This window comes from Gallinula chloropus (assembly GCF_964237585.1).
Source record: "Gallinula chloropus genome assembly, chromosome: 3".
In the NCBI taxonomy this organism is placed as follows: Eukaryota; Metazoa; Chordata; class Aves; order Gruiformes; family Rallidae; genus Gallinula; species Gallinula chloropus.
This window is the reverse complement of record NC_140087.1, coordinates 59269664-59292217: the sequence shown is the minus strand read 5'-3', so window position 1 is coordinate 59292217 and position 22554 is coordinate 59269664. Positions and strand designations below refer to the sequence as shown.

At 39.1% G+C, this 22554-nt stretch overlaps 1 protein-coding gene across 1 annotated transcript in view; it reads left to right on the top strand.

The window, feature by feature from the left end:
• EML4 (EMAP like 4) overlaps window positions 1-22554 on the top strand; it is a gene marked incomplete at both ends in the record, with an annotated part of 89813 nt that overhangs the window by 29664 nt on the left and 37595 nt on the right. Inside the window, 5 exons of the mRNA XM_084262526.1 lie at window positions 1769-1898; window positions 7173-7346; window positions 9391-9519; window positions 12315-12340; window positions 12785-12817. Of these exons, the coding sequence (XP_084118652.1) occupies window positions 1769-1898; window positions 7173-7346; window positions 9391-9519; window positions 12315-12340; window positions 12785-12817 (492 nt within the window). The remainder of the gene's footprint in view (window positions 1-1768; window positions 1899-7172; window positions 7347-9390; window positions 9520-12314; window positions 12341-12784; window positions 12818-22554) is intronic.

Below are 22554 nucleotides of genomic sequence, written 5' to 3'. Positions count from 1 at the left end.
AGTCAAAGTAGTAGAAGTACAAAGAAATCACAGTAAGTTGATTTAGGCAGAATTTAGGAAGAGCAACAATGATTTTTGTGGTGTTTCTGTATTTAAGTGTGTCTCTGCTTTCTTCAGATTTCCTTTATTCTCATTTCTGCCTGGGACATTTTGCATGCTCTTTTGGCTTCCCTGATCTGAATTTCAGATGTGGTCACATGCTGCTTGGTGCGTTTGAAGCTGTAGATGTTTAGCACAGGTCAGCCCATTTCTGCCTTCATCCAAATAGCTCTGAAACCTAATATTCCCTTGATGGGTATCTCTTGTACGTAAAGTGCTTGTTTAAAATAAGACTCAATTTGTCTCTCAGCCTGCCTAGTAGAGCTGCAATGTGACAAATGTATCTAGTGTTGGTATTGTTCCAATGATGCATCTGTATGTGCGTGCCCTCAGTGCGCAGAGCAGTCTATTCTCCCCAACTCCTTTTTTACTCCTCGCTTTTATCTTCGGTGCGTGGCCTCCTGCCTTATCTGTCTCTCACTATTCCAAGCCTGCTGTGAACACAGACCTGGTATTTTCCTGTCTCTCGTGTCCTTCGTGCTTGTTGCTGTAGTCAGAGTGGCTGGACCGGACAACCCCATGAGGTGGGGTTGCTGTTTGTGATATGGCTTGGAGATGGGGTCAGAAGTAACTGCTGATTTTTGGATTATCAGTGTGAGATAAGCCCAGGGATTTTTGCAGAGCATGTAATGCTTCAGAGGGAGAAGTGTAAGTTTAGCACTTTGAGGGAAAGGAAGGGTAAAGAGTCTTTTCTGAATAAGACCTTAGGAATAAGACAGGCATGCAAAAAAAAGGAGGGACATATGATTAGTGGGAAAGGGTGAAATGTCAGGTTTGAGTATTTCACTGACCGTCTGTGGCAGAAGCAGGTCTGGGAGCCGACTGCCAGGCTAGCTGGTGTTCAGCTCTTTAAATAGAAGAGCCTTTGCTCCCCCCGTCTTCCTTGCAATCCCCTCCCACATTCACTGCATAGTTTCAAACTTCTGCAATGAGTGAAGTGGGCATCTGACAGACAACAGCCTTCTTCACATATACAGTCTTGATTCATCCCCGGGGGGAGTCTGAAATATTCACTGGATATGGCAGATTTATGGAGTAAACACTATCAGAAACTTAATAGCTCTGCCATACTGCATATACTTGAAGATGGAAGGGGCAGCTGAAAACAAGGTGAAAAACTTGATTTTTGAATCCTTAGTTAGAATCACAACCCTTAAATAAATGAATAATTCCTTCAGTATAGAGCGGGTTTCTGTCTACAAGTTTGTTGAACTTCAGTAAAATACCAAACAAATTGAAAGCAACAAACCTCATGTGGTATTACCTGAGCTGTGACAGTTCTGAAAAACAGAATTGAAATAATCTAATCAGCTGTTCCCACAGCTGTTGGAGCTACCATTTTCCCAAGGTGAGCCACAATCTATAACTCTCCCTGTGGAAACAGATGTGGCATGTTGCTCAATTCAAGTATTTGCTGACAGCATGGCAGTAGAGAAGCTAACCCCTATCTGAGTGTATTCTTGCCTGTCCCAGTGTCTCAGGTCTCCTGTCTCCTGCTGCCTACATTAAGGCTTCTGTGAGTCTTTGTCACTGGATATACAGGTTGTCCTGAATTCTGGGTCGTTTGCTGTGTGATACCAAGTCCACATCTGAGAGTTGGGTTTTTTTTTTCATTTATCTTTAGATACAGCTGTAAAATCTTGTGTTCTTCAATTTTTCTATATTCCAGGTCAGCCAAGCCTCCGAGAAGCTATCTCAATGTCCTGCATAACTAATGGGAGCACAGGAAGCAGGAAAACAAGCCACAGTTCCTCTGTTTCTGTTGCCAGAAAAGAAACTCTTTCATCTGCTGCAAAAAGGTACCAATTTATTCTTAAAATTGAAATTATATTTGTTTTGAATTATTTGAAATTATACTTGTTTGAAGCCAAGCTTCCTGAAGTTTAGTAAGGCCCAAACAAACTTTGGAGATGGTACTGTGTTATTGGGCTGCTTACAGAAGGGTTCTATGAAGAATTCATAAATGGAGAGTATTTCTATAGTGTATAGTGTCCAAAGTGCATTCTCACTAAAGGACAGAACAGGCAAATGCATTTCCAGTACAAATGGAAAAAATTTCCTTCTGGTATTCATCTTTATTTTTTTTCAAGGAAATTAAAGGACAAAACCAAGTCAATTGTCTGCAGTATAATAGTAGGCAATAGCAGAATAGCTGTGAAACAATAGTGAATTGTGTAAGATAAAAGTTTACATTTTTATGTAGAAAATCTTAACCCAAAATATGGCTAGTCTTTTCGAAGAATATCTGTATCAGATCTAAAATGTGTAGAAGTAACACTGCACGAGTATTTGTAAGTTAAATGGGATAACCACCAAACAATGGCTTTTTTCCCTCTTGGGTAATGGCTTCAGATGCATACAGTAAACAAATTGTTTGTATGACTGCTTTCTTCTGTGGGTTTGTGAGATGGTGGTTATGGGGCTTCTTGCATAGGTTGGTTTTGCACCTATTCCTATTTGTTGGGGAGAACAGGCTGCACGATACAGCCATAAGACAAAGAATGCTCTAGTGTGTAACTGTGGTAAATTATGTGAACAAATTCTTGGCCTCTGTAGAGTAATCAGCTAACTCCAGTGGCTGGTTTGTCTTCTAGTGTTGTATAGTGGACAGCACTATACAACAAGTCAGGGAAGTGACACACTTCAGGGAATAAAAATGCTGTATGCAAATACAAACCGTATGAGAACAAACCTGAAAAAACCTTCAGTGCCTTATGGAATTTGGAAAGCAAGGGTAATGCCCTGCACTTCTCCATTGTGTAATGTTGCATGTTGTTTCTTTTTATTGAATCCTTATGTTTACTTTTCAACAATAAATCAGAAAGTAAGTAATCACTGTATGTCTCTATCTGCTAGTGTGACAGGCACCGGGACAAAAGGCATTCCTGCAGGAAGGTATTTCTTAGTTAGCACTTTTCCATTAATCTTACCCCTGTGGCTCTTGGCACTTTGATGAGAGCCAGTCCGCTTCCCGTGGTGTTGAGCTTGCGTTTATGCTGAATCACCTTCTTGATTCATTGGCTGCTCAACACTTGACTACAGAAGAAGAGCAGAGTGGTGTGGCCGGCATCTCTTTCATCTGAATTAAGGCCTTTAAAAGGAGACCTGGATGGGCCTTAATATCCAGAGGGCAGCTCTCCCCAGGCACCCAAATAACTGTCTGAGAGAGGTTAGGGTGCTTCTAACACATCTGAAGCTGAGTGACTCCCTTAAGATTTGTTTTAGGAGGGCATAAGTCCCCTCGTTAGTTAGCTTTTCAGCAGTTCATTCACTCTCCTGTCTATACATACACTCTTCCATGAAATTTGTTTGGTATTTGGAAGAAAACAGACGGGCCTTTTCATAAAATTATCAGCTCAAGAAAGGTGAAAGAAGCTGCCTCATCTTGGGTTTTGTGGTTGTGGTTTTTTTTAACAACAGTTAAAGCATTTTTTTTAACAACAGTTCAATACCAAACTGAACCGTTCATATTAGAAGACATAAATGAATGTCAGCAGTCCCGTTTCCTTAAAGTTAGGGTAAACATGTACATTTCTAACATTCTTGTCAGGGTTAAAAAGGAAGGAGGCCAAAGGAGGCTATCAGCTGCTCATGGGATGCTTCACCCCAACTTGTCCAGGTTTTTCTTCAGGCTGAAGATTGAAGTGGTGCAACAGATGGATATGGTCATCTGTTGATGTGAAATTACACTTTAGTTACAAAACAGCACCCGTAACCTGCCTGTACCTTTTCATCTTCTAAGTACGTGTAGCCATACATGTAGTCACAAATAACAGAAAGCCTACTTATGTCCAAAACTTTACAGCTGTTGAAATTTAATGTCTGTATTTTGTGCAGTCTTAATATTGTATAGTTCTGGGGCTCTGACCTCTATAAACCTGCCATCTCCAAGAATTTATTCTGTTTCGTTTCCCGAACTGTTTAATTCTTGTTCTACCAATGTGATCACTGAGATCATGGAGATGATCTGGTGGCTCAGTAGCCGCACAGCGGCAGCATGTTTCATTTCAACAAAGGTATGCTAAAATGTCAGATGTCGCTAAAACCAGAGCCTAGGAATATGTACCATGAACAACAGGTAGGTGTCCCATTGACAGGGATGAAGTCAGGTACATGCTGGGAAAATTTCAGGCCTGTAGTCTGGAACTGACTTGGGATAGAGGTGTCGAAATACTCTAGAACAAAAAAACGTGCTTCGTACCTTGTATTATCCACTAGAGTTGGAAGCAGGTTTGTGCTTGGAATTGCAGCTGTCTGTCTCCAAGACATGTTGGATCATTTTCCCTATGACTGAACATTCTTCTGAAAGCGACTTCTGGTAAGAGTAGTCTTCATGTTTCAGAATCGCCATCCTCTACAGTAGCTGCCAATGTGTTGTGGTCCTAAGGATGAAACATTTTGTTAAGTGAAATTAGAGAATCCACAAAATTAAGACAGATAATAACAGATCACAACTATTCACATTTAGACTGAGGAAATGCCTTATCTAGTTGGGTTTCGAAAGAATTTTTGGATGCATTAAGCAACTCCTTCCCAGAACAACTAGTCTTCAGAAACCCACAAGAAGAGGTGGATGTCTTGATTTGGTTTCAGCTCTTGCATAAGACCTAGTTCAAGAGGTATTAGTGGGACAGCTGCTGTGTAATTGCAGTCATAGTACAATTAAGCTGAAGATTTTAGCAGGAGAGAGCAAACCAAATGAATTCAGCACAAAGATATTCAAAACCAGGACTGCCACATGTCTACATAATTTACTTTGAAATTAAAATGGCAGTGAAAAGTAGAAGCCCACTTGCAACCTGGTGTTACAGTGGTGCAGTGGCTCTTGTGGCCCAACAGAGATGTTAAGGTGTAAAATGGATAGTTCACAGGTGACAAAGTTGGTGAAGCCATTGAAGAGATTCCCACACTGAACTTGTGGTTTCTGAGAGATGGATAAGATGAACTAAATAAGTTTGGATAAAAGCATGGAAAATATGAGACTGAATTGATAAGTTAAGTATTATACTTCTGTGAGCAGGTGGCATTCCCCTGGGTGTGCTAGAGGAGCGCAAAGGTGAATTTCAGGCTTGCTGGTGTGTCATTGTGAACAGGGTACTACAAAAAGTGTATTTTGAGATCCCCCATTTAGAGGAAAAGGGAAAATTTGAAGCATGACTTCCTAAAAGATGATTTCTTCAAAAAAAAAACCACACTGTCATAGTAGATGCATCTCATTGTGAAATACTGCATTTATGGGAGCATGAATGCAGAGGTCTGTTAGTTGTACCTGCTGGAATAGGAACAGACACCCTTGTTTTCTTTAGTGATAAGAGATTCTAAGAAGTTAATTTGTTACACTGCAATTCTTGCCACAGGCTGCAAAAAGATTTCTTCTTGCATCCAGCAGTGCAAGCTAAGTGTTCTGATTAAAAACTATAATAATTTTAATTTTGCAAGTTAATTAAGGACTTCTAGCTGTAAATTATTAACCAGAACCCCACAACAGTTCTTTAAGATTTTTTCTATATTATCACATACATGCCCTCAAGAAAGTGACAAGCCCTTTCTGCTTTGTTTTCATCTCCTTTGCTGAAAAGAAAATGTAACTTTGATGGATTGTACTGAATTTTTTAACTAGGTAATATGGTTTATAGAAGAAATGCTGCGCGAGCACTATAAAAGTATTTTGGGTTTTATATTATTTTTCTTGTTTTGACTTGTTCTTCAGAGCTTCTTTGAAAGCATTTAGGTAAGCTGAACTCCTATAATAGTTGACGATATACTTTAATTTAAAATCAGGGGCCCAATTTTGTTAATTTATTTTGAATATTTTCTTGCTGTTTTTCATTGCTTTGTGGAGAAAGGTAAGTGGAAACACAATTAAGATTATGCAAGGGCTCAGGGAATAAGGAAATAAGGTATTGTGAGGAAACAAGAGGTCTGGATTCTCCCCTTCAGAAAGATACTATTTTTTTTTTTTTCACTTTGCAGGTGACTTTGAACCTAAGAGAAAAAAATCTTTCTTCTTTCCTTTTTAGCTGGTGTCTGTACCTTGTTTTGTTTGTTCATTGAGAAATTTATCTTGGCAGATTTTTTTTTTTTTGAGTTGTGAAAAAAATCTGCTGAGTACCACAGAATACCCTTCTCTTTCAGGTCCTGATAATGTTTGTGTAACTCTGTATATTGCAAAGCGTACTATTTTATATGACAGCCTTTTAATTAATCTTTCTGTTTGCTTTGTGGACATTTGGATAGGGCCTCAATGAATTTAAGGTTGTTAATGACATGTAATTAAAACTCTTTCGAGTGTTAACCTAATAAATACAGCACTACAAAAATGAAGTTGTATTCTTAGCACTTGGTTGCTGGAGGCATTAAAGAAGTGGCAAAGCAACCTGATCTTAGTCAGCTACAGATCAAAACAGCGATGAGTTTTCAGGAGTGATTCCCTTCGAACTCTTCTGCAGCCAGGGAGAGCCCAGGGGACCAGCAAAAGCGTTTCCACTCTTGCCATAACCGCGCAAAGATAAACAACTGTGCACGTCCAGAAATATATATAGAGAGGGAGGTATAGTTTCATGGCAAGCTTCAACAGATTGGAGACAGTGTAAGTCACAGTCCTGCCTGGTGCATGCACTGAGCCTTGGCTGGCAGCGTGGTAAGGTAGTTGGTGAGCTGAACCCAAGGATGGGTGTCTTTTTTCTGAACGAGCACAGACTTCTGGAGCATCAGTTTGTGTCAGCTTTGAATACTGCAGCAGTACCTGCAAATCGAAGGCCATACATCAAAAGTTATACTTGTTTTAAAATGAGAGTAAACTTAATATGACTGTGCAGTAAAAGTAAGTAAATTAACCTCCATGCCTCTCATCCTTTTTTTGGAGTTTATGAGTAAATCTTATTTTAACAAAATGCTAGCTTGAAGAGAATGAGTAAATAATCGAAGTATTCTTTTAGTGATTATATGTAGTAAGTTGTGACATCCTTCTCCCATCTTTTCACAGAGGGCAGTTTTTTCCCACCTTTTTAATTTATTTGCTTGTTCTCTTTTCTTTTTTTTTTTTCCCCTCTATGTCATACTTTATTTTACAGCGGCACAGAAAAAAAGAAGGAAAAACCTCCAGGACAGAAAGAAAAAAAAGAGGAATCTCATTCTAATGATCAAAGTCCACAAACTCAAGCATCACCTTCTCCCCAGCCCTCCTCACAGACTCTCCAAACACACAGGCAAACTCAAGAAAGCAAGAGTTCTGCTCCAGCTAAAAGGTTTTCACAGTATCACAGTACAGAACTAGAAAACTATTGTATTGATACTGAGTTCATATTTGACAACAAGTCATGTGAAATAGTTCCAGTCTCATGATTGAGTTGTTAAACGTTTGACATTTTTTGCTAGAGAAGATGCATTCCGCATGCATTGTAACAGCAAATAATTAAAATGCATTTTTTCTTTTAGTAATTTTTCATGATTACAAAGTAGTTTTTGTTCTCTGTGATTGAAAGCCCAATATGGTAAAGTTACATTACCTGTAGTCACTCATTCTAAAATAATGACTCTGACTTGATCCTCCTCAAAGTACACTTAATAGAATTTTTTTGAGGGACAACACAATTGCATGTGTGTTTTGCACATGGCCATTTATTACATCTCATAACAGAATTTGTTTAATACTAGTATCATTGCAGCTATTCCTTTGGGAGTTTCTCTTATCAAATCACTTTATAAAGTGACTGCACTTTTCTGTGGTTTTTTTTTTGGTTTGTTTTTTTTTTTGTCCCCCATCTTTTATCAATTCCTGCCAGGTTGCAGGACCGCTTGCTTCACTTTTTTTCTGATTCTTTCTTTACATGAACGAAGTTGTGGTTTTATACCCAAATCACAGAACTGCTTTACTTCAGTGAAATACTGTTTACTTAGGATTGCCTCTATGTTCCTGCTCATTTTATTAGGAATTAGGCACAGGAAAAAATGGTACTTTGTTTGGGTTTTTTTTAATGTGGCTTCTTGAAGTCATGTTTTTTTCTTTTGTTTTTTTTTTTTACTATTTGGAATTTAGGAAGCTGAAACATGCTGTTAAATAAATGACACTTAATTCTCTGAAATTTACTGTAGTTCACAAGATTATGTTGTCTTGCATTGCTCGAATTTGCAGCTCTAATAAATATTAAAACTTTCACTTGACTGGTGCATGTTATAACACTCCATAAAGGCTCTGTCTCCATGTCTTGCACAAACTCTGAAGTTATCTGAAGCTGAACTTGTGGCCTGTTGTTCTCCTGCCTGGTATCTCACTGTAAAGACGTTTGTCTGAAGTCTCGCTTACTAATCTTTTGCAGTGTGGGGAAAACCATAAATGCCTTTTTTAATCTCTTAATGGTTTAACTTGAGTTGATTAACTTGTTTGTCGCAGGACCTTTCAGCTTCTTGAGGTGCTGTGGAAGGAGCTTGCCATTTCTAAGGCTGCAGTTCAGGACTTAGTCCTGCAAAAAGCATTTCTGACGGGATGAAGCATAATAACTGTTAGCAGGACACATTCAGGCTCTAAATCACATGGTTGAAGAATATTTTTAACTCAATGACTTTTGGACATGCTTTCCATGAATAAGATAGTGTGAAACTGATGAACTAGTGACTGCAAAGCTTGCAGGCTCCCATTAGTGTAAATTTGCTACAATAAGATTGCTGAAAAATTATATCAGAATTCATGGATTCAGACCTTCTTTAGTATTAGACCAAGTCTAGATTGCCTTGTTCATGCATGGTTTGCCAACATTTGTTTCTAAAAGACTAAAGCCATTGAAGTGGCTTGGATCATGCTATCTGCAAAACAGCCATATGAAACTGTAATCTGATAGAACTGTTCTGCCTCAGAAATCAGTGCGTTAAAGCTGGAGAACAGTTAATCAGGGAAAAAAAATCTACTTTTCTTTGCTCCCTAAGTGATTTTTTTAAAAAAATAATTTATTCATTAAGGCTAATATACTGTAGCCTAACTTTTTTCCACTTTCGTAATTCATTAGAAGGGTAATAGTGAAGTATAGAGTTATTTTGTTCAAGTCTTTATGTAGGATCATTTGCAACGATGGAAGAGAATGGATAAAACATTTGACAGCCCTCTTGCTTGATTGTTTTCATTCATCCAGTTAGAACTTTTTGACTAATCTTTTTTCCTGTTTCATGCTTCAGCTTGAAGGAAGACCTAGCTCTGCTTTTGTCTCCTGCTGCTTCACCTGTCAGTTGCATACCAGTTCCAGTTGTTATTATTTTATAATCTTGTCATTTTAAAAATGTATTTTTTGTTTCTTTTAGCATAAAGAAATCCTTGACTGCTGAAAAACCTCATGGTGCTTGGGAGAGTTCAGATGACAGTCGTAACAAGCTGCTGAGAGTAGCATCAACATCTAAATTAATATCAAAAGTGGCAAAGAATGCAGACAAGTATGTATCAGTTTGGTGCTTAAAAGCAATTCAAAATATGGTGAAATTGCATAATTTTGGTGAAGTTTTTGTGTATGCTCTCTCAGTTGTTTGTCTCCAGTGGAGGCCTCACTGGGGATGAATAGCAGAGAAGTAGCTACTTCTTACTCCTGACAGCACAGGTACAAGAGCTTGCATTTTGTGCTAGTTCCACATTGCTGACCTGTATTGTGACCCACTTCTTGTCCTTGTTGCTTTGCCAATTGGGCTTCCCACTGCATATTCACACAATTTCTTTTTTTAACTTTGAAATTTTGCTGGATTTGTGGAAGTTACTGTGATGATTTTTTGATTGACCTCTCTCCTATTTGCTAAGATGTAATCATAGAATGGTTAGGGTTGGAAGGGACCTTAAAGATCATTGACTTCCAACCCCCCTGTCATGGGCAGGGACACTTCTAACTAGCTCAGGTTGCCCAAAGCCCCATCCAACCTGGCCTTGAACACTGCCAGGAAGGAGACAGCCACCACTTCCCTCAGCAGCCTGTGACTGGGTCTCACCACCATCACAGGGAAGAATTTCTTCCTAATATCTAATCTAAATCTACCCCCTTCCAATTTAAAACCATTCCCTCTTGTCCTATCACTACATGCCCTTAGATCCCCCCAGCATGCTGGCTGCTTCTCCCAGTTTTATCTCATCTGCAGATTTCATACATCTGCTCATTAATCTTCATTCAAATAGCCATTAATGGTTCCAAGGCAGAACATGAACACACACAAGCCTCCCCACCCCCCAACACTATGACGAATAAAACTCTTCAGACCTTTCAGAGTAATTTCCAGTCTTTTAATAATCTTGTTGGTAACGCTGTCCTTAGCTTGTGTATAAGGCTGTCAGATAGATACTTAGAGTCAAGAGCACTGCAAGCACATTCCTTCTATTCTGGGAATAACAAGAACAAAAAGATCTTAAATTAATCTTGGGTGTGGGTATCGGCACATTGACTAAAAGCTTTATGCTTAGCCTGAAGAGTTCTGCAGAGCAGTGAAGTGCTGCATGTGAGGGATTATGGGTTACATATTTTGCAAGTATTTCTTTTTCCTTTTATAATTGGTTTTCACTGATGGAATTTAAAAGCCCTTTGGCAATTTAGATTATAAAAGAGTACTGCTAGATAAAGTATTTTTGAATGAAAAAACCTCCTGTCTTGGTTTCTACTTACAGAGTTTCTTGGGTTTTGTTATGCTACTTAAATGTTTTTCAAAATGTGGTATACACTTCAAATTTGCTAATAATAGAAAATAAATTTTACTTTTATTGCAGTTTCTTACATTGGTTCAGGCGTGGTCAAAATAGATGTATCTTCTTTCATTTTCCCACAATTCTGCTTATTTTCTAATAGAATTTAAGTGCTGCCTTTCTACAGTCTCTAATGTAGAAAAAAAAAAATATGTGTATCTTAATGAAATAGCAGACAAGGAATGTTTAGGATTAATTAATGTTAGAGAAAGTTGTCTGTCCATAGCTTGAGGCTGTTGTATCTATTTGGCAAAAAATAAAGCTTCAGACATATTGTCTGCATATCTTGTTCTTATATTCAAATTTATCATAAAAGCAGTATAAGCAATTAATACTAATTTCTTACATCCCCTGTGCCCATTTTCTTGGAAAAATTGGTCGGTATTGTGCAAAGTAATATTGTTATATTGTGTTTATCATTCCCAATGAAGAAACATTGGTCTGATCTGGCTGAAGTTGGTCCCGAGTCTTGTCCAGGGGAAGAGAATTCAGCCCCTAGTGTGGGCCTCAGGACAGAAATGTTTTACATATGCTTTGCGCTACCGGCCCAGGATATGAATTTTGTTTAGTAAGCTCATTCTGTAAGCCAGTAGTGAACTGTAAATCGGTCTGATAAAGCCATAAGAAGCAAGAGGGCTCCCACGGCAGCCCATCATTCACTGTTTTCCGGGCAAGACTGGGAATCCGCTTTTAATTTTTCATTTGGCAGCGTGGTGAAGGGCGATTCCACCAATAGCCAGAGAATACTTTCCTCATGCATATGCTTGACCCTTTGTCACTGTTAAAAATTTGACCTCCATCCAGCTAAAAATATTGGATGCCACTCATACCTGCCTGCTGAATTTCAAATGAAGTCAAGAGGGGGTTTTTTATGCAATACATTCTCCCTTCAAGGAGTGTTTTTCTGGCAAGAAGCAGCTCTGATGCTGGAAACTAATAGTACTTCTCTCTTCACAAAAAAGAATTGAGGGTTTTTTTGCAAATAGTAGATTCCTGGTTCTGGTGAGGAAAGATGTCTCAACTGCATGCCTTTGAAGATGCATGGATCTAGTTTAAATGAAACTGCAACTTGCTTACATTTAATCCATGTGTCCAACAGGGTTAATTCCTAGAAAATTAGGTGGTGTTGTGTGCTGACAGCTTATTTTGACAGGTGTTAAATGCTTTGCATGCGGGCCTGAGGGTGTTTGGCAGCTTAAAACATTTGGTTATTACAAGTTTGCTCTCGCAAAATGGAATTTTCCATGCACAAGGAATTACCCTCAATAATTTATTTCTTAAAAGCTTTTTGTATTTTGTTGCTATCAGAGTAATTCTTAGGAACCTGTGCATATGGCCAGAGATTTTGAGTTACTTGAAAGGTATAGTGAGCTGCATAAAATATGGGTAAAAAGATGAGTTATTTAGCATCCTGTACTACAGTTACACTGTCCACAGTGGCTTATAAGGTGGCTAAATGCAATAATATGTATTTCACATATTATTAACAATATTATTTTGAATTTTTCCCTAGGCACAAAGATGTCATCGTCAGCCAAGGTAAATAAAACCATTTATTTTTAAATACTGGATGAAGTTGAAGAGATTTGCTTTTGATTGAATAGTATTTCCTGTAAATAAATACATTGGGACATATGCTTATGTGAAACAGTGATATAAAACTAAAATAACATTCATAGTTACTTGAAGAATTCATCTCCATTTTGTTCAAGACCTTTATAAGGATGTTTGAAATTAGAGAGAAATGCATCATCAATTTGGATCTTTAGGAAGGACAGATATTTTTGGTGGGTGGTGGGAGAATTTGTTTTAGTTTTGTGAAACAACCCCCTTTTTTGATCATTGTGTATGTACATAGATAGAAGTTATGAAAAAAAATGTCAAAAGTGACAGATATCAAATATCCATGTGACAGTCTTCATCCAAGTTGGTGTGACACATTAGAAATAGTTTTAAGATATTTTATTTCTGTTCCAAAACCAGCAAAAATGTCAACTCGTGAAAAAAACAGCCAAGGTAAGAACTAAGCTCTGCCCTTTGGTCGCTTTCTAATTTAGCACTCTCACAAATCTTTTATTTGGCTTTTCACTCTCAAAGAGCATCAGTGCACGATCTCTTAAAAACTGTAAGCATTTAAATTATTATTTCAACTTTCTTATATATATGGAAATATACATGCAATGCACATTGCAATCTATGAGGGGATGTTTTTAGGGGTAATCTGAAAGAAATCACTGCATACATAATTTCCTCAGAGAGGAATGTGTATTCAAATAAGGTTCTAGAAGTCTTGCATTGTTGCCCAAGATACCAGGATATTAAGAACTGCCAACTAAAAGATTTGCTTTATCTCAGCTTTCTGTCTTGCCAATATTACGACACATACACGCTGAGTAGACAAGAACAGAGACTGAAGGTTTTAATATAGCCTCCTAAATTGAAAAATGAGTCTCTTTTAAAGTGTGTGTTTTGCACCGATGAATCTTGCATTCTGTGGCTACCTGCTGCTGCTGGCTTGTTCAGACAGGAAAAGGAGTCGTCTATCTGACAGTGGTGGGATGTGACAATAAAAGCAGTCCATTTCTTCTGTCATGAAACTACTCTGCTTTAGTGTCCTGCAAATTGTACTGAAGCATGCAGTTACAAAACTAAAGCATGTAACCCAAGTGCATGCTGTACACAACATATATCTATGTACAAAGATTTTGTCTCATGCTTTTTTGCTCCTAATTAACAAATCTGCAGTCTCCAAATTCTGTGCTGTAAGCAAGACCACATTATACACAGACTGATTGCTTTTGATCTCCTCTGGATTTTCTTTCAAAAATAAAAAAGGCTCACATTTTTTGGAAGTTAATACATGAATTGTAATGAAAACGAAATCAACTCAAATCCCATTACTTTATATTTTTCAATTCATAGAGAAATAACGGATTTAAAAATAGTCTAAATTGAGTATTATCAGAAGCATCCTTCAAAGGCATTAGGGGTGAAAGAGGATGCATAAGCAGCAGGAACAAAGAAGAAATGTTTCTTTATGCCAGGTTGCTTAACACCTGCTGTGGAACGGTGCATATGTGCAGCAATGTTTGCTGTAAAAGAAAGCTAATGGGTAGTGGCCAGACCAGCTGCCATTTAACTTTGCAAGAATTAAATAAAACATTTAAAATGCCTGTTCCCCCAAACACAACTTTTCACAAAACCAAGTTGCATACAGCTAAAATACCTTCAATACTAATTCTTTCCTTGCAATGTGCTTCTGCAATTCTGCGTGTTCGGCGAAGAACGGGCCGTCCTTCGGTTCTCCCATACTGGTAGCTATAACTTGCGTGGCCTCCATGTGTACCCTGCTGTCTGTTGTGCTGCTCTGCAGATGGTGTGAGCTTTCAATAAATGGGGAATGGGTACTGTCCTTGTGTGTCATACCACAGTCTGTTCTGAGCCCAGCTGGAAGGAAAGAAAAGCATATGATGCAGGTGACAATGACCCAAAGTGTATGGAAGATGGAAAGTCTTGTCAGAAAATGCATTTACTACCAATTTAAACATGTATAGTGGCAAACCATCATTCTGCTGTTAAGATGGATGAAGCTGTGGTTAGCAGGATTTAGACTCCAAAAGTATTTTTGTTCATATGGACCAATGAGTGTATGTTGTGGCAGCTTGTAGAGTGTGTGTATGTGTGAATGTTTTCTGTTGTTTGCTGTTAGTTACTGTAGTTGCAGGGGGTCCCCCTATCCTTTCCAGTACAACCTTTGCAATACTCAGCCAGTTTTCTGTAGAGCAACATGCTGTTCAGGTGACTTCAGCCTGTTTTGTCCTTAATAGTTGCCATGTTAATGAATCAGTTTCCAGTTGGCGCCTTGACCCAACCAATCAGAAAGTTGAAGAGGTGCATGGACAGTCAACATGGTTTCTGTCCCGTGCAGGTAGATAAAGCTGTCTTGGGCAGGGTGGCATGAAACCTTTGCTCATGCTGTGTGTGCAGGGTCTTCCTGTTCTGCAACACAAAGGCACGTAAAGTTATTGCTGCTTTAACACTCCTTTGTGGCTTGCCAGCCTTTACCTCGAGAGGCTTGCAGTCAGTAGCACAGTGTTAATTAAGTTACAGCAGCTCCCCCGAGCTGCTCTTTGGCAAGGCTGTGTGTGAAGCACTGCGTAAGCCCCCGGCACACACCTCCCACGCTAACAACTGTGTCAGCGAACTTCCTAGAAATTGTGTGAGGGGGGCTCTTGGGAAGACTGCTGGTGTGCCAACTGTCAAGCTTCAAAGCAAATCTACACTAAAATACTTCAGCATCTTTATACACGCATAAAATAAGTTTGGAAGTGCGGTGAATTTTCAGGTTATCATAGCTGAAGGTGTTTACATGGGATAATAGGCTGGAAGAGGACAATTTTGTGTAGCTTTGAACATCCTGGAATCACTTTGCTTCCTTTATTTCATTCTGCTACCAAAGAACCTGCTTTGAAACATGTCGCTGTAGTACAGTACCATGAACTGCAGAGAAACACAGGTTTGCACATCTAGTTCTTGGAATCCCGTTTTTCTATCAGCAGAAGTTACTGCAGTATTACCCATGTTGTGACCGTCTGCACGCGTGTGTTGGGATTTCTGCTGGTGGAATGTATTAGCTATAAAAGTGAAAGACTCGAGGAGCAACAAAAATCTTAGATGAACTTCAGTAGTGAGAGGCATTAGCGTAGATGACTGAACCAGCTCTGGTATGGAGCCCCCCCAGACACAGTGCTACAGGTCTTGGTAAATGTCAGTGAGACGTGGGCAGTGCTCTCCTCCTGCCAGCAGCAGCAGCATGGGGAACTGCAGCTGGATGCTGCCTTGTGTGCAGTCACTTGAGTTTCTTCTGTTCGACACCGTGCTGAGGACATAACCTGTTACCAGCGTTGGTCACGTATTCCATTGCAGTCCCCTTTGTCTGTCCCACTTGGGTTGAGTTGCAACTACTCCAGGTTAAGGTTTGGCCTGAGCTTTATATATCTAGGTGTATGCTGAGGCAGAGGTAATGCAGACAGAGATGCTGTGGTGGTTACAACCCAGTGAGGGAAGTATCAGGCACACTTCCATAGGTTTCCTGAAGACATTTTTAGTTTATGTTTTTCAGCTTATTTTTTTGAATATTTGTTTGTTTATCCTTGCAAACCAGGACAATTTCTGCAATAAAATCTGGTACTGAGGAGGTATTAAAATTGTGTGAAAACCCAATAAAGCCATGGGTGCAATGAGCCGGTGCTTACTACAGCCTTAAAAGGACACTACGTAAAGTTGTTCTTTTAAATTCATTACCAGCTGGTGTTTATAATTGCCTATAAAAGCCATCTTTCTTTTCACTTTAGCAGAGACATTTTAAAATTATTAATCATAAAGCATTCATGTTTTTATACCCAGAAGCTGAAGAGCTGGGGTATTTTAAGATAAAAGGCAATTTTTTTTTCCACTGAGATTCTACATTTGAGTTTTGTTTCAGTGATAGCAGCTCTGTATATGAATCACTTGTTCACTTACTATAAAGTAATGAGAGACACTTAGGTTTTTGGATAGCAATAAAAACCATATGTGAAAGAATTAATGAAAAACATTCACTGCATTCCTAAGTTTGTTTCTTTTTAGATCGTGCTTTATTAGTTTCCAGTACTCTTTCTTCTGTTAGTTCTAGCTTCATGGAACAGGGCAATCATGAAGCTCATGATGGAAATATTTACCCTGCTGACAGCGTGTCCCGTCCACTGAGAGTGAAAACTTCAGTAACGACATCAGATCAGTTTTTTCACCAGGCACAGATTTTCTGTCAGATGCTCATTGAAGGTGCTCATGCACCTAAGGGCAAATGGAGACCCAGTCTATCTCATTCTTCTTGGTCTGCTTGCTCTCAGTCGGGTACAGTGGATAGTATTAAAAAGCACAGATACTGTCAGGTAAATAAATTGGTATTTGGGAGTTTTTGTCATTGATTCTCAGTGAAGTCAGGATTTTATTGTTTAAGTAGGAAGCCTTTAGATACTATCTTATTGAACTTGTTGGTGTCTGGTACTCCTTTCTGAGTCTTTTTTTTTCTTAATAAAAAGGTAGAGTTTAATATTAAGCTTTAATTATTTCAATGCAAACTATAACTGCTGGTAATATTTCATAGTACATGTAAAACCAGGGTTTTAGCTAGGATTTACTTACCCAGCTATATGAAACTAATAGCCAACGATCTAATAAGAGATCACAAGACAAGGCTGTAAAATCATTCCAAACCAAGGAAAATCTCTTGTCTTCATTTGGATTTTTTGGACTGTTTGGTTTGTATTGCACCAGTGCTCAGTAGCAACAGTGCATGTCCGCTTGTCACGTTCAACAAGCATTGACATGCAGCTCAGGGTGAGAGGTGGCAGACCTGTAGCAGCATTTTAATTCTACTGTAACTTAAAATGTAATGGTCTGGGCATGGGGGCTGAACTTGGTTGCATTCATCTCTGTGCTGTTAGCACTAGTTTAAATTAGAAACAGGCTTCTAAGCCTTTGTCCCTCAGGTTAGTGGTCCTACAGAGTTCTTGGACACAAGCCTGAAAACAGAAAGCCTGTGGGAAAGAAGTTATTTGTAGTATTAAAAATCATAACTTCACTGGTCAAGCAACTGGAAGGTGAAGACAGATTAATAAATGTACTCTTGATGTGGTCTTTTATTATATATTATTAGAGAGTTCTGCTTGGCTGAGCTAGTTGGAGTCTTTCGGGGTTTTTAATTTGCTTGTAGTTCACTTTAAGGGTAAGATTCACATGCTCGGCGCAAGTAGAACTGAGCACAGGAGTTTGATGCATCAGTCTATGTTGTTCTTTCAAACTAGATGGGGTAGGACCTGTTGAAAAACAGTCACTAATAATTTGCAAGATAAGATACTGTAATCATGCCTTTAAAATTAAACTTACAACCATGTAGGCAAACATAAGTTTGTTATTCACTATTATCTGTTCAGTGGGTATATATACACATATATGGAATCTACTGTATGCTCATTAGATTTCCCATTATGTATGCACTCGTTAGCTGAAGGGCAGTTAATTGCAGCACAGACTTGTGGGGCTACCTCAGGGTTTGTCTAAATAGGAAGGAACTGTATGATATAAAACACATTCTTCTAGTATTTTGTCCAGTTTTGTTGAAGGCATCAGTAACTGAGGATGAGGATTTCTCACATGTGTCTAGGGTACTACTGTGTATATCTTGACAATTTCATTTTGAGGAATGATTTTTGGAAACCAGGAGGATTTTGGTTTTGTTATGTCACTTCAAATTTCTGAAGGATCTAAAGGGCAGCTTTCATGTCTCCTGAATTGCTCTTCTCTCTAGATGTTTCTTAGGTAATCTGCAAAGAGTTTTTTGATCTTTTTTTTCTCCTCCTTTCACTTCCTATTATTTTTATTATTTTCCTCTGTAAACCTTCTGTATTTCCCTAAGAATATGATCCACAGAAAGTAATAAATTGCATAAGTGCAATGAGCCTTTCGCTGTGACTTCATAGAGGCATTAATTTCAGCTTTTTGGATGGTTTGCATTGCTGTGTCTTTGCTGTCAGTTATCATCTGCAGTGTTTTTCATTGGCCTTACCTTCCGGCTTCCTTTCCCTGGGTTTTAATCTTCCTTCCACGAACAAATTAATAGGTATTGTTTGAAGTTTAATTTTACTGTTACCTTTGAGGTGTAATTTTTTTTGTTGGTTTACTTTTCTTCCTGTATAAAGCCTGATAAACAAGCTTGTTTATCTTGATAAGAATCTCCTTTTGATACATGGAGGCTTTGCAGAAAATTTCCTGCCAGTGTCTCCTGTTTGTCTACAATTTTGTATTTGTCCCTAGTTTTGGCCCTGGATTTTTGGTGTTGCATGCTTTACCGACAGTTGCCTTGCACACAAGGAAAATAACACTGGTTTACAGTGATTCTCAGTGCAGAAGATGCACTTTTCTCCTTGCACATTAGGCAGGCTTCTAGGGTTCCCTCTCAGCAGCAGCACCTTGTTTTTGCAGCATATTTATTCCTCTGTTCTCTAGAAGGCTATAAAGTTTCAAAGAACCTGTGGTAGATTCTCTGGTTGCTAACATCTGCCTGTTTTGCGACCTGTTTGGCTTAGTGTTTACACTGATGAACTTAACGCAGGGAAGTAGGAGGATGGATGAAATGTCACTGATGACATGAAGTTGGGAGACCAGACTGATACAGTGGAAGCTAAGACTTCAGTACGGTAAGACCAGGGTGTTCCTGAGGCTTGGAGTAGTATAAGGCAGAATGAAATTATTCAGAGTGTGCGTTCACACATGCAGGAGTTGCTAGCAGTGTTTTAGCCATGAGCAGGTTGTCTGACAATTAAATGGTGAGGAAGTGGCTCTAATATATTAGCTTACTGTGAAAACACAGATGCAATCCTGGGATGCATCGGAAGTAATTCTAATGGGAGTACAGCTTTCTAGAAAATATTAATGCATCAAAACACTGGTGGGTTCTCCTCTGTAACACTATGTGCAGTTATAGCCACCCACAGTCACGAAAGGCAAAATTTATGGTGGAGTGGAGCCACACTGAAGCCTTATCATGAAAAAAGAAAGTTAAATATCTGGATGCTTTTATTTTTGCAAAATGAAGGCTGGGAGGAGGGAAGAGATGATTGCTGTTTTCATGCTCCCCTGATGCACTTTCTAAACAGATAGACCCATGTTGAAGTTAACAGCCATGCTGTCACACCCACTAAGTAAACAACCCAGACACACTTTATTGCCTCCTGGAAGTTGAGAGGTTCCCAAGTATTAGGAGAAGGAAATTTTTTGATGGTATTCTGAAATCAGTAGTGTGCTTGTGTATTCCAGTGACAACCAACTCTGTTGTCCAAAGCAAGTGCTGTAGTACCCTGTTCAGAGTAGAAAACAGAGTGATGCAGGCAGAGAGAGGGCATGTGTCATGCAACAGGCTGGGCTAGGCTGGACTCAGCTGTGATGATTGTCCAGCTCATGGCATAGGTTGGCAGAGTCTCGTGGCTGGTAGATGCTCAAATTGACCTTTAGGTGGGTCATCAACAAGGTGCAGTGGTCTCTTTATGTCACTGTCTCCGAGCACTGTTATGTGTCCCTTCAGCTGCCTGGGGCCATGGTGTAGGCAGATCAAGTGTTTCTACATCTTCGGGGCTGAGTTAATAGTTTTCTCAGACTTTTGGAGGTCCCACAGAAAGCAGAGATCTGCATGGTGTTTGCTTGGATCTGGTGCACCCAGGGTCGCCTCCCACATAAGGCTAGTAAGACTGATCCAGTCCTGGGAGCAAAAATTGGGAGTGCTGGTCCTGTGTCCCCTGGCACTTGTACAAAGAGATTGTTGTGGCTCCAGAGAGATGAATTATTGTGGAGCCAAGCAAAGTCTGGCAAGGCCTGTGAATTTGAGGTCAAAGCTCCACAAAATCAGCTACAGCTGATACCAGTGGAGACCTAGAGCACTGCATCCACGTAGGGCTGCCTTTGGTAGCAGCCCTGGGCTTGAGCTGCTCCTTTTCATGCAGCACGGATAATCAGCGACACCTCAGTGTGCTATCTACAGAGCTTCAGCTGTACTTTTAGGTTGGTTTGATCCATATTTGAAAGGATTTATAGCATGTCTGCTGTTTGCAGATTAGTTAATTTAGCAAGTGCCAAGGCCCTTTCAGGTACAGCCTTTGCACCTCCCACCCCCAAAATGTTTCTGCACAGTGGATTGTGGGTTCTGAACGTGCAGGGTAGCGATCTTGTGCTGTCATACCTACTGTTTTCAGGCTGGGAGATAACAAAATTGTTGAGGATTTTTTGTTTGCTGGAGTTCTTTTCCCAGTCTCTTTAAAACTTCTGATTTTATGTTCCCTATAACCCCTTGCCTACGTATCTGATATGAGATGACCAAGGCTCTTTTCTTCCAAAGTGAAAAGGGAAAAAAAAGTCTTGACTTACTGCTTTGCAACTGGAAATAGTGAGAATGCAGGAAAGAAGCAGCCAAGTGTTGTTGAGCATTCACTTGAGCCAGTATGCTATGAAGGAGTTAAATCACTGGTTTTCTTAACTTGCAAGTACAAGAGTTTGGCCTTAGGCAATTAGTTGCTGTTTGAGAATGGTTTTGTTGATATGCTGCCATCCTCTCTAGTATTTCAAAAGATTTTTACATTAATATTATATCTGCCCTACAGGTTATTCAATGAAATTTACAGTCTTAGGCAAAAATCTTTCAGTGGGTTGTCTCTTTTTATCCTTCCTCGTCTGTAGGAGAAGCTTAATCAAGTTATACCTAGCTGATGTCTCTTTAACAAGTGTGTTAAATATGCATGTTCAAAGGTAATCTTGAATAACACACAGCTAGCTAATACAAGCAAAATATGTTCTTTCTTTAATAGGGAAGTTCAGAGAGCTAATTTGTACTGCATGCCCTGCAGATAATATCCTCCCCAAGCTCCAGGAGAGCCTGTTCTCTTCAGGCTAAAGATCTGACTGAATTCCTCTTGGGCTCTTGATCTCTCTCATCTGCAGGGTCCAACAGGTGCAACTGCCTCTATCCATATGAATTTCAATTTCATCTTGTCTCCACTGATGTAAGCAGTATTGAGAAATTTGATCCTAAATTTGTGGTGTCATTTTGCACTGATCTCATGGAAGCAGAAGCGCCGAGCTCGATGTTAAATCGAGAATTTGACTTGCACAAATGAATGGTCTTTTCTAAACACCCTCAGGCTACACTCCATTTTGAGTTGTGCCCGAGCACCAGATTTTAAAAGAAAGGTCATTATTAATATGTTAATTGTGGTTTTAGCCAGTATTGCTTAATCTCTGTAAAACACATACTATAAAAAAATATTGTAGTGGAAAAATGAGACATGTTCCTAGTTTGGAAGAATTACCGAAGCATTTGTGTCAAGCTGGTGACAACACTGATCTTTAGCTTTTCTCAGCAATGCAATTAAGCAATGCGCCTTTGGTAAAACAACTATTATTTCCAATTTACCTACTGGGAAATGCTTTTCTTTGTTCTTTGTTACTTGATCTGAGGCAAATCTTCTGCTCTTGTAAGTGGATGAGCTCACAGGGTGCTCATTCAAAGGAGCTGTGTGTGTACTTAGGAATAAGTGGGACAACTGTTTTTGATCATCTCTGTTCCTTTGAAACTGGACTTAAACGGCTCTGTTTTTATCATATTAATATCCTAAATAAGGAAGAACCTTGATGTGTGTGTTAGTTTTACATTGCTCAATTATTATGATTTCCATTCAGGAATTATTTTTTGAGCCTGTGGGTTTTTTCCACTACCAGTTGTATTTGGGCTGTCATAGGAAAATTCTATTTTCATGCCACCAGTGCAGAGTAAACCTACAATCGGGGTCACAAGTGGCACAGAATTCAAATAAAATGACTTGAGTGCGCTAAAAGCAGGAAAGGAGTCTCCCTAATAATATTTTTTAAGTCTGGGAACTTGGTAAATTTGATAAACTCTGATCTGTTTCATCAAATGATTGGAAAAAAAAGTGAAAAATTGTAAGCATCAAGAAATCAAACTACAGCATGTTAAGAAGAAAATCCAAAGTTTTTGACAAATTAAACCATCTGTGTTGTGAAATCTTCAAAGTGGATATCACACACATAGTAGAATAGTTTTTTGACTAGCTTAGGTTCATGTATGTAGATTCATTGACTCAGTTAAGTTTTAGCAATGCTGTGACAAGTGATGTTAAAACCACTCAAGCTCATGAGTAGTTCTT